Consider the following 12,159-nt stretch of genomic DNA (forward strand, 5'->3'; position numbering starts at 1 on the left):
GTAAATGAGCTTTTTTTGCAACATGGCCCTGGCTGATCTCTTTTGCTCTGCTGCCACCTACTGCCCGTTTGCGTAATAACTAGCATTTCATCAACCGTTCTCTGCAGTTGAGAGGCCGCATCAAAGCCTTCTGTATGCTGTAGCATAACAAAAAAAAAAAAACACGTATAAATCATCAGTACTCATGCCAACCTAATCATTGAATTAAATTAGCTTTTTTGCAACATGGCCCTGGCTGATCTCTTTTGCTCTGCTGCCACCTACTGCCCGTTTGCGTAATAACTAGCATTTCATCAACCGTTCTCTGCAGTTGAGAGGCCGCATCAAAGCCTTCTGTATGCTGTAGCATAAAAAAAAAACCCCCACGTATAAATCATCAGTACTCATGCCAACCTAATTATTGAAGGCACGGGGTACGAGCCAATTAGAGGCCGAGGATGGTTCATCATTTTTAAGTAAAAATTCTGGCTCCCAGATATTACTGAGCAGTGAGCATCGGGGGTGCACGCCGTATACCCACGTATAGAATAGACTTCAATTTGACTGGACTAACAAAGCCTCTTACTCGCCGTTGGGCCAAGCGAAGCCACCAGTGGCCATTTTACGTTGCCACTCAACACCATGTATGACTTGCGCCCATAAGTCTGGGAGAGGCGCTAACGTGTACATTTCATTGCCTTTCATTTTCTCTTATAAAGGTAAATCTCCTGGTGCTACTGAAAAGATGATGTTGTCAGAGCCATCAACAACCAACTCGCTGCCAAATATAAGTCACAACTTGCATTATTCACATAATATGGTCGATACACGCACTGATAACTGTTTTCAATGTGCTATTTTGGTTTGAAACAAACGTTTCAGGGTTCCTTGAAACATGGAATTGTTTTGAAAAATTCAGCCCCCCCCCCCCGCCGCAGTCATTTTGATTTGACGACATGAAATTTGGTAGGCCTCCCTATAATGACTAGACCCATAAAAAAAAAGTCTCAAGGGACCATACGTGAAACAATACAAGAAGTCTGCCGTTGGGGTTTGAAGAGGCCAAAATAAGGTTATTTCCATTGATTCTTCTTTTTGAAAATTCAGCCCTCACGGCGAGTTTGAGTTAATGATGTGATATTTTGGTAGGCGTGTCAAATATGAGAAGTGCCACAAAAGAGTCTCTTTTTGGCTCGTCATTTTAGATCGATTTTGGCCATTTCACCCCCAAAAAAATAAATAATTAAAATTTTCATCTGATAGCAAATTTTAACCTTGCATACTTCTATAAATGAGCGATTTAAAAGTGTTCATCCTTGTGTGTGGGCGGAGCATGACGGTGAACTTTGATGATATGCCATAAAACTGTAATCGCTTCACAAGGACAGATCTGATCGAATAACCAAAAAAGACATGAAATTTGGAAGGTATGTCTATCATAAAAAGAGCCACAAAAAAAAGTCTTCCGAAAAGCCATGCGTGAAAAGAAAGAAAAAATGGCAGACTGTACTGGATATCGGACTGAATACGAGTGGTACTGAATTCAACCCGATTGTGCGTGTGTGCACCTAATGAATGGCCTGCGTGTGGCAGTGTTGGATGGAAAAACGGCTGAAAGACAAATTCATTTGGACATTTGACAAGAGTACAAGATGAGAGGGCACAGTACCTCCATAGTCTGAGACTGGTGCATGGCTTTGATTGCATTCTGTGCCATAGCTCGGGTGGAAAACGTGACAAAGGCACATCCTGTAGGGAGGGAGGAGGGGGACAGGGGGGGGGGGGGGGACGGGGGAGGGATGGCGGGACAGCGGGAGGGAGGAAGGAGGGCAGGAAGAGGAGGAGGAAAGACGAGAAAAAACAAAAACAAGACAAAAGGGTTGGACACGTCGTCGTTATAAAAAAACCCACAAGAGACCCAAAAAACAGAGAACGGGACAACGAGTGTTGTCGGTCGCTATAGCAACAACAGCAGGAAACAAGCACAGTGTCATGACAACCACAGCCCCGCCCACTTTCCACGTGACTCCACCTCCCCGCCATCCGAAGCCTCCCAACGGCTGCGAGGTCACACGGGACACAGGTCATGTCTTTTTGAGACTTTTTTTTTTTGGGGGGGGGGGGGGGGACACTCTTGCTAGATATGTCTACCAAATTTCATGTTGCTACGGCAAACCGGCTTCGGGGTCTTCCTTTTCCCCCCAAAATGTCGGATGGGCTGACTGATGCTAATCAGCCAATCAGATGTTCAGGAAGGTTACGTTTTTGAAAAAGTAGGGGTGTCAAAATGCGTGTGTTAATTCCAGGCGCAATACAGCAGAAAAATCCATGTCAAAATTTAGCAGTAATAAATGTAATAATATTGCATGGAGACTGGGGTCAAGTTGTATTTTACAATTTGAAAAAGGTGCAAAATTTCACAAGTTACTTCATGTTAAAGATTAGACAGCTCTTAATACAAAAAGAAAAATGCACTGAGCTGTCACCAACGTCTTACAAATGCAATTATGCCATCTAGTGGCAAAAAAGTGACCTAAACACAAATCAATAAAGTTTTTTTTACAATACATGACAATATTTTACTTACTTGAAATCAATGACTAAAAGATGCAGCCATATTAGTTTAATTTCCCCCCCACTTTTATGTTAACAAGAGTATGAAAACCTAGAATTCTTTTTTTAATTCTACATTTCGAACAGATATTTTTGATTACTCAGTCATACGATTCATTACGATTAAAATGTTTAATCACCTGACACTCCCATAAAAAAGTAATTGTTGCTCCCTCGATTTTGTGGCGCAAAATTCAGCCCCCCAAAGTCTTTTTGCTTGCACTTGACAACATGACATTTGCTAACCACGACATTGATGAGTTGACCCACAAAAAAGCCTCAAGGTGCCATGTCCGAAAAGACACAGGAAGTCCGCCATTTTGTGAACATTCCAGGGGTCATTTCCAGGGATTCTGATCTCCTTGATTTGTTTTTGAAAATTCAACCGCTGAAGTCAGTTCGGCTTGGCAACATGAAATTTGGTATGCATTTCTCTCATGGGTAAATTCACAAAAAAGTCTCAAGTCGCAGGTCGTCCGCCATTTTGGTGTGAATCGTGGAATTCAAAGCTTAGACTGACGATCAAAAAGCAAAAAGATCCCTACAAATCTTTGTGAGCGGATGAAAAGCGTGGCATGAAATCCGTACCAGTCTAATCTTTGACCCCGATCTTCCCCCAACAACTTTGATCAGCCATTTTGTTGACCTGCTTCTCGGGACTCGCATTTGGGTTAACGTCTCCCTCCTGATTAACGATCGGGACTATTCCGAGACCGTCTGGCGGTTATCGGGTGATGCAACTCAGCTTGACCCGTTTGGGGCCACTAAATAAACCGTCAGCCAGCTTTATTCAGTTCAGCTTCCGAGCCCTAAAAATATCTCCCGGTGGCGGGGAAGCAAACAGTCCTTTTTTGCAAAAAAGTAGGCTAGCTCCCTTGGCCCGCCGGTCCGCTGGTGGTATGATCCATATTTTATTAATAGTACGACGGGCTCCTCTGATTGATGCCGCAATTTTTTTAAAAGCGGCTCAGAGGCGCCGAGAGGTGGGTCTCGCGGATCCCGGGACTTGCGGGGGATGCGTTTGGACCTGTTTACTTGCCAACCTGGTCGGGGGGTGTTTATTTACTTGCCAAACCGGCGCGGCGGTACTTCCTCTTTTCACTTCGCCGCTTAAGTGCTCCGCGTTAGCACCGAGACGTCTAAAATATTGAACAGGACAAAAAGAGCGCCACTGGGGGGGGGGGGGGGGGGGGCGGACGCCGGACGTCGGGAGGACAAATTGGAACGAGAGCGGCGTTTTGGCACAGCCAGGTTTGCTTCTTCAAGAATCAGGAGAGAGTGGAGCACGCTGAGAAAGTCAAAGCAACGGTAAAACATCCAGAACGACTACACAATAACTACACAACAACAACAACACACGACTTACAAGATGACACTGAAGCTGGCGTGACGGGAGGAGGAAGAGGAAGAAGAGGAGGAAGAAGAGGAGGACACACAGGAAGCACAGGTGGTGGATTTTAAACTGAATAGAATCAATTCTCTTTCGATGGATTCATACGTGCCGTTATTTGTTGCACGCTGGATCATAAATTGCAATGATCATTAGTATTGGCCCACAATAAACATGATATTGATCATCACATTATACATGTCGTTAATCCTAACCGTGGGCAAATGAATGGGCAAAAATCCAACACCCAAAGCCAATTTAATTTAGCAACATGAAATTTGGTAGGCTCGTCGATTATGAAAAGGCCCACGAAAAGTCTCAAGAAGCCGTTCTCAAAAATGCTAATTTGTTTTAGGACTCAATTTCAGGGATTCTTGCCCCCTGGAGGTAAGTTAGGAAAATTCAGCCCCTGTAGCCAATGACTTAATAACATGAAATCTGGCAGGCATGTTTAGTTTGACCCACAAATAAGTCTCAAGAAGACAGAAAGAGGAAGTCTGCCCTTTTATGGTCATCTTCCAGGGGTCTGCCAATAACCGACCTTTCTGGGAGATTTTGACAGATAGCTACCAAATTTGGATGCTAAATTATGAGGGTTTTCATAGAGTTTTTTTAGGAACAACTCAAGCGCAGCTTAATTTCTTCTGTTTTCCGAATGAAAAATGGAGGGAGAATGTTACGTTGAAGTTCACCTCAGTGAGCGTTTGTAATGATGACGGGACGACAGTGAGTTCAGGCTGGAAGGTGAAGCACATGTACAGGAGTGATGTGGTGGGAGAGGGGGGGGGGGGGGTCGTGGTTTTGGGAGGAGGGGGGGCGAGTGGGGTGGGTCAGGAAAAAGGGGTCGGGGGAGAGAGGGAAAGATGCTATATAGAGCCAAAATATTCCCAGCAGCCACAGCAGCCCCAAGATGTCACTCAAAGGTCCACATTGAACGAGACCAGAACCAGAGGTGGGAGGAAGTTACACGTCAGTCTCAAGTCTTAACCTTCACGTCTTAAATGACAAAATCAGTCAAGTCAAGTCTATTTGCACCCGACAGGCCCAAGTCATAAAAACCTGCTCAGTTGCAACATATATCGTAGTCATAAAATATTGTGGCGCTAAACATAAAGAGGTTTATTTAACCTATAAATTTTTTTTAATGAACAACAACAGAGTGTATGAACAAAAAAAATCTAGAAAGCGTACATTGGGGCGTGTAATTCCGACGGCCTGTAAGGTGGTGAATGTGTCAGTCCAGTACTGATTTGGGATTGGAAAGATTTGTCAAGTCGTTGAAGTCAAAGTCAAGCGGAGTCTTTGAGAAGCAACTCCCCCCCCCCCCACCTCCCAGCAGAACCTTTCGAGAGGGTTCTGCCGCGTTCCATTGCGGGGAGGCCACTGGAGGCTGCTGTGGCCATTTTCCCATTCCGCGCTGGATGGAAGTGAGCGGCGTCCGGCCGGCGACGCGGCGCAACGCACCTCTGCTCAGTCCGTCAGGGCCCCGCAGGATCCGACACTCCTCGATCTGGCCGAACGCGGAGAACATGACCCGGATGTCGTTCTCGTTACACTTCTTGGACACCATGCCGATGAACAACTTCCTGTCTTCTACCGCTGCAGTCGGAGGAGAAAGAGGAAGTCGAGTGTTAAGGAGAAGCTTAGATTGGCTATCAGACAAAATGGATGATATCAGTGGCATTCAATTGCTACTTGAATAATCTATGACCCCCATCTTCCTCAAACAATTTGCAAATGTCCTCAAATGAGGACCACGCAAAATCAAGAGATCCCTGAAAAGCTTTCGAACTGGATGAAAAGGGTGCCATTAAATCTGTACTTGAGTGATCTATGACCCCAACAGACATCAAACAATGACTCTCTCACAAAATCAAACAGCCTCAAAAAACCTCCAGATTGGATGAAAACGGTGGCATTAAACCTACTTGCATAATCCATGACGTACTGATCTACTCAAATTGCCCTAAAACAACCTGAACAACAACCAAAAGCTTGCTGCAAAAATGTTCAATTTGCTTGAAAAATCTATGACCCCGTCTTCCTCAAACAATTTGCAAATGTCCTCAAATGAGGACCAAGCAAAATCAAGAGATCCCTGAAAAGCTTTCGAACTGGATGAAAAGGGTGCCATTAAATCTGTACTTGAATGATCTATGACCCCAACAGACATCAAAACAATGACTATCTCACAAAATCAAACAGCCTAAAAAAAACTCCAGATTGGATGAAAACGGTGGCATTAAACCTACTTGCATAATCCATGACGTACTGATCTACTCAAATTGCCCTAAAACAACCTGAACAACAACCAAAAGCTTGCTGCAAAAATTTCAATTTGCTTGAAAAATCTATGACCCCGTCTTCCTCAAACAATTTGCAAATGTCCTCAAATGAGGACCAAGCAAAATCAAGAGATCCCTGAAAAGCTTTCGAACTGGATGAAAAGGGTGCCATTAAATCTGTACTTGAATGATCTATGACCCCAACAGACATCAAACAATGACTATCTCACAAAATCAAACAGCCTCAAAAAACCTCCAGATTGGATGAAAACGGTGGCATTAAACCTACTTGCATAATCCATGACGTCCTGATCTACTCAAATTGCCCTAAAACAACCTAAACAACAACCAAAAGCTTGCTACAAAAATGTTCAATTTGCTTGAAAAATCTATGACCCCGTCTTCCTCAAACAATTTGCAAATGTCCTCAAATGAGGACCATGCAAAATCAAGAGATCCCTGAAAAGCTTTCGAACTGGATGAAAAGGGTGCCATTAAATCTGTACTTGAATGATCTATGACCCCAACAGACATCAAACAATGACTCTCTCACAAAATCAAACAGCCTCAAAAAACCTCCAGATTGGATGAAAACGGTGGCATTCAACCTACTTGCATAATCCATGATGTACTGATCTACTCAAATTGCCCTAAAACAACCTAAACAACAACCAAAAGCTTGCTGCAAAAATGTTCAATTTGCTTGAAAAATCTATGACCCCGTCTACTTAAAAAAAAAAGAGTCTGTGATTATTCAGTGAATAGCAAGAAGTTGAATGATCTATGACCCCAACAGACATCAAACAATGACTCTCTCACAAAATCAAACAGCCTCAAAAAACCTCCAGATTGGATGAAAACGGTGGCATTAAACCTACTTGCATAATCCATGACGTACTGATCTACTCAAATTGCCCTAAAACAACAACCAAAAGCTTGCCGCAAAAATGTTCAATTTGCTTGAAAAATCTATGACCCCGTCTACTTAAAAAAAAAAAAGAGTCTGTGATTATTCAGTGAATAGCAAGAAGTTGAATGATCTATGACCCCAACAAACATCAAAACAATGACTATCTCACAAAATCAAACAGCCTAAAAAAAACTCCAGATTGGATGAAAACGGTGGCATTAAACCTACTTGCATAATCCATGACGTACTGATTTACTCAAATTGCCCTAAAACAACCTAAACAACAACCAAAAGCTTGCTGCAAAAATGTTCAATTTGCTTGAAAAATCTGTGACCCCGTCTACTTAAAAAAAAAAAAGAGTCTGTGATTATTCAGTGAATAGCAAGAAGTTGAATGATCTATGACCCCAACAGACATCAAAACAATGACTATCTCACAAAATCAAACAGCCTCAAAAAACCTCCAGATTGGATGAAAACGGTGGCATTCAACCTACTTGCATAATCCATGATGTACTGATCTACTCAAATTGCCCTAAAACAACCTAAACAACAACCAAAAGCTTGCTGCAAAAATGTTCAATTTGCTTGAAAAATCTATGACCCCGTCTACTTAAAAAAAAAAAGAGTCTGTGATTATTCAGTGAATAGCAAGAAGTTGAATGATCTATGACCCCAACAGACATCAAACAATGACTCTCTCACAAAATCAAACAGCCTCAAAAAACCTCCAGATTGGATGAAAACGGTGGCATTAAACCTACTTGCATAATCCATGACGTACTGATCTACTCAAATTGCCCTAAAACAACAACCAAAAGCTTGCCGCAAAAATGTTCAATTTGCTTGAAAAATCTATGACCCCGTCTACTTAAAAAAAAAAAGAGTCTGTGATTATTCAGTGAATAGCAAGAAGTTGAATGATCTATGACCCCAACAAACATCAAAACAATGACTATCTCACAAAATCAAACAGCCTCAAAAAATCTCCAGATTGGATGAAAACGGTGGCATTAAACCTACTTGCATAATCCATGACGTACTGATCTACTCAAATTGCCCTAAAACAACCTGAACAACAACCAAAAGCTTGCTGCAAAAATGTTCAATTTGCTTGAAAAATCTATGACCCCGTCTACTTAAAAAAAAAAAAAGAGTCTGTGATTATTCAGTGAATAGCAAGAAGTTGAATGATCTATGACCCCAACAGACATCAAAACAATGACTCTCTCACAAAATCAAACAGCCTAAAAAACCTCCAGATTGGATGAAAACGGTGGCATTAAACCTACTTGCATAATCCATGACGTCCTGATCTACTCAAATTGCCCTAAAACAACCTAAACAACAACCAAAAGCTTGCCGCAAAAATGTTCAATTTGCTTGAAAAATCTATGACCCCGTCTACTTAAAAAAAAAAGAGTCTGTGATTATTCAGTGAATAGCAAGAAGTTGAATGATCTATGACATCAAAACAATGACTATCTCACAAAATCAAATCAGTGAATAGCAAGAAGTTAGGTTAAAAAAAAATAGGTAAAAAAAAAACAACACGTGGGGTTTACTGTACTTCATGACGAGATTCATACATCGTGTTCAGCAAAAAAAAAAAAGTTGCTCTCATGAATGCCACGACCACTCCACTTCCTCCGGCCGTCGGGGCGACCGCAGGTGGTGGGGAGGAACTCTGGTGGTCTTCCATCCATCTCGTGCACATATGAGCGTGTGCGTTCAATGCTAATCCAATTCATTTTTAATGAGGCAAGTGTCAGCGGCGGGCGCGAGGCGAAGCAGATAAGCGCTCTGTTGCACTCTGGGAAATCAATAGCGCGCTTGTTTATTTTGCTCGGCGGATTGTTTGGGTGTTTAAAAAAGAGAAAGAAGATAAGTGGCGCTTGGCTACGCGCTTACTCTCGTTTCCTCTCCCGTCTACTGCATGCGTGTATGTGCCGTTGCCAACGGACGAATGCGCTAATTAATTTATCATGTGACATGCGAGGAGATGCAGGCAGCTACGCATCCTGGGGGGTGAACGAAACAAGTGGCAGGAATCATCTTTCAAGTTGGAAGGCGTGGCGGCGACCCGTTTAGGCGGAGAACTTGCTGGATCGACAGTGTCTCATTTGCATCAAACCTGAAGCTCAGAGCGAACATAAAAAAGGAGAGGCATTTTTTTGTTTTTTTGTTTGCCGTAGAAGCACAATCTTCACTTGCGGCACGAACCTGAAAATCAGACCTAAAATTTAGGTTGGCAACGTCCTAAAATCTCCTTTGCAAGGCCTCGTTTGCAACCAACCCGAGGCTCAGAGCTGGTATCAAAAAGGAGCAGTATTTTTTTTTTTTTTAGTATGTCGCAAACTTCATTTATGGCAACATATTTGGGCAGCTAAATTCCGCTCTGCTGGATCCACAAAATCTCATTTGCAACTAACCAAAAGCTCAGAGCTAACTTGGAAAAAGTCTTGGAAGCGAAATCCATGGGAACCGCACTCCATCCAGTTTACACCACTCAGTATCTCTCTTAGCAAACCGTCTCGAAGCTGCAACGTCGGGAGGCAGCGCGGCCTAATAGAGCTCGCAGCGGCCATTCATCACGCTAACGTAGCCTTTATTTCCAGGTCGTTATCGTTAAGTGGATGGATACGTGCGGGGTGCGCGCCGCTCCATATATCACCGCGGTGCCTTTTAAGCTCGGGTCGCCGCCTTTATTAAGTCACGGCGCCGTGAGCGCCGCCGTCTACAGTCAAATTTGGCCACAGTTGAGTGCGTTCCACGCGAAAGGCCCGTGGCAAACTGTCACTCAATTGTTTAAGAAGCCACTTTATGGCTGAATTCATCCGCCACAACGGGCATGGAAACGTCAAAGAGACGTCAATCTTCAGATATATAAATTTTTAAAAATCTAATTTATGTTTAGATGGTAACCGCTAACTCTTACAAGCCTTGGGAACCTCATTTCATTCACTTTACATTACCACTCTCTCTCAATACTTAACAGCTTATTTGGGAACTAAATTCCCCTCTGCTGGATGGACGAGGTTAGTTGGTTAACCTGAAACTCAGAGCTAATGTAAAAAATATATAAATGTAAAAAAAATAAAAAAATAAATAAAAGATTCCTATAGAGAAATTAGTCAACATGGTCAATGACAGGAAGCAAAACGTAACTTTGGCAACCCATGGAACCTCACTCCATTACAGTTATACTACTCTTGTCTCTCTTTCATTACCGTTTCTGGCAGTCCGTTGAGGAAGCTAATTTAGGGCCTAAATCCTCTTTGATGGATCCGCATAGTGTGATTGGCCTGAAGCCCAGAGCTAACATCAAAAACACATGTCAAAAGAAAGAAAAAGAAAGATTCTTTATAGAAATGTGCGGATAAAATTTTTTTACCCATAAAGGTTAGCGTAATAGAAGTTTTTAATTCACTACCTTTGGCAGCCTGGGGAACCTCACTCCATTCACTCCACTTCAATCTTTACTTCCTGTTCTGAAGTTTACGGCTGCTCATTAAGGTAGTTCACTTCCTAAATTCGTCTATGCTGAACTGATGACAGTTAGTTAGTTCACCTGAAGCTCAGAGCTAAAAAAAAAAATAAAAAATAAAAATAAATAAATAAAAAAACTACGTGAAAAATACTTGTATGGAAATCTGAAATTGTTAAAACAAATGCTGACAAGGTAAAAGTAATAGTGATTGACTGATGTGCTAACTTTAGCGGCCTGGGGAACCTCACTCCATTCACTCTACTTCAATCTTTACTTCCTGTTCTGAAGTTTACGGCTGCTCATTAAGGTAGTTCACTTCCTAAATTCGTCTATGCTGAACTGATGACAGTTAGTTAGTTCACCTGAAGCTCAGAGCTAAAAAATAAATAAATAAATAAATAAATAAAAAAGTACGTGAAAAATACTTGTATGGAAATCTGAAATTGTTAAAACAAATGCTGACAAGGTAAAAGTAATAGTGATTGACTGATGTGCTAACTTTAGCGGCCTGGGGAACCTCACTCCATTCACTCTGCAACCCTCTTTCGTCCCATGACTTCATTGATCCTAATCAAGTATTGGCGCCCGTTGGCAGCAGGAAGCGTCTTGTGTGGATTTCGTCAAAGAAAGACGGCAAAGTTGGTGTGCGGGACAAAAAGAAACGACGGCGGCGGCGCGACGACGGGAATGCACAATCGCTTGGCAAGTGTATCTTTAGAAAGCAGGTGTGCGTGTGTGCGTGCGCGCGGGCGTGCGCGTGTAGCCACGGGGGAGAGGAAGCGAGCGGTTCAGCGGTGGGCCAAAATGCTTCAACTTTGATTGACCTCCCGCAGACGCGCGCTTCAATAATTCAGCAGCACGCCGACGGATCCGACTTGAGCGCGTTCGAGTTTTCTTGCTGTCGCGCATTCGCGCCCATTATTACGCCTGCAACAACGCAAACGCCTTTATGCAAATTCACGCTACATGTGTGTGCGTGTGTGAAGTCGATGCTATGTTTGTTTGTGTTGAGTGGAGATTATTGTTCCTGTGTTCATTTATTTATTTATTTTAACAAAATATAGCTTCATTGTTGTTTCTCCAAAAATATGACTTGGAAGAAAAAACGTTTTTCCGTAATACGATAAGTCCATGGGAAAACAAAACTCATTTGAGAAAGTATGCCTTTTTTTCCTGAAAAACAAAACTATTTTTTTTTCTTATGAACATACAATTTTATTCTTCTGAGATTGAAACTTTTATCCGGACAAACATTTTTTTCCTTTTTTCATTTTCCTCAAAATGACTGCAACAATAGGACTTGACTTTATTCTTGCAGGACTTTTTTATTATTTCAATTTTAAAAAAAGTACTTTTTAATGTCAATTTTTGTAGATTTTTTTTTCCACTCAAAAGAATATGACTATTGCATTAAAAACTCAACCTTGCAACTATTTATGAGATTGTGCATTTTTCCTGAAAAATAACAACTCGTCATTTCCCTCAAAAACAA

General features: G+C 42.1%; 1 protein-coding gene across 8 annotated transcripts in view; it reads right to left on the reverse strand.

Annotated features, from left to right (window-relative positions):
• celf2 (cugbp, Elav-like family member 2) overlaps nt 1-12,159 on the reverse strand; it is a 114,160-nt gene that overhangs the window by 23,297 nt on the left and 78,704 nt on the right. For all 8 annotated transcript variants that reach the window (XM_086059866.1, XM_086059868.1, XM_086059863.1 and 5 more), the window contains 2 exons: nt 5,447-5,581; nt 1,649-1,728 (listed from right to left, as the gene is read on the reverse strand). In XM_086059866.1, the coding sequence (XP_085915992.1) occupies nt 1,649-1,728; nt 5,447-5,581 (215 nt within the window). The remainder of the gene's footprint in view (nt 1-1,648; nt 1,729-5,446; nt 5,582-12,159) is intronic.

This window comes from Leptonotus elevatus, chromosome 17, assembly GCF_054856555.1.
Source record: "Leptonotus elevatus isolate MCC_2025b chromosome 17, RoL_Lele_1.0, whole genome shotgun sequence".
NCBI lineage: Eukaryota > Metazoa > Chordata > Actinopteri > Syngnathiformes > Syngnathidae > Leptonotus > Leptonotus elevatus.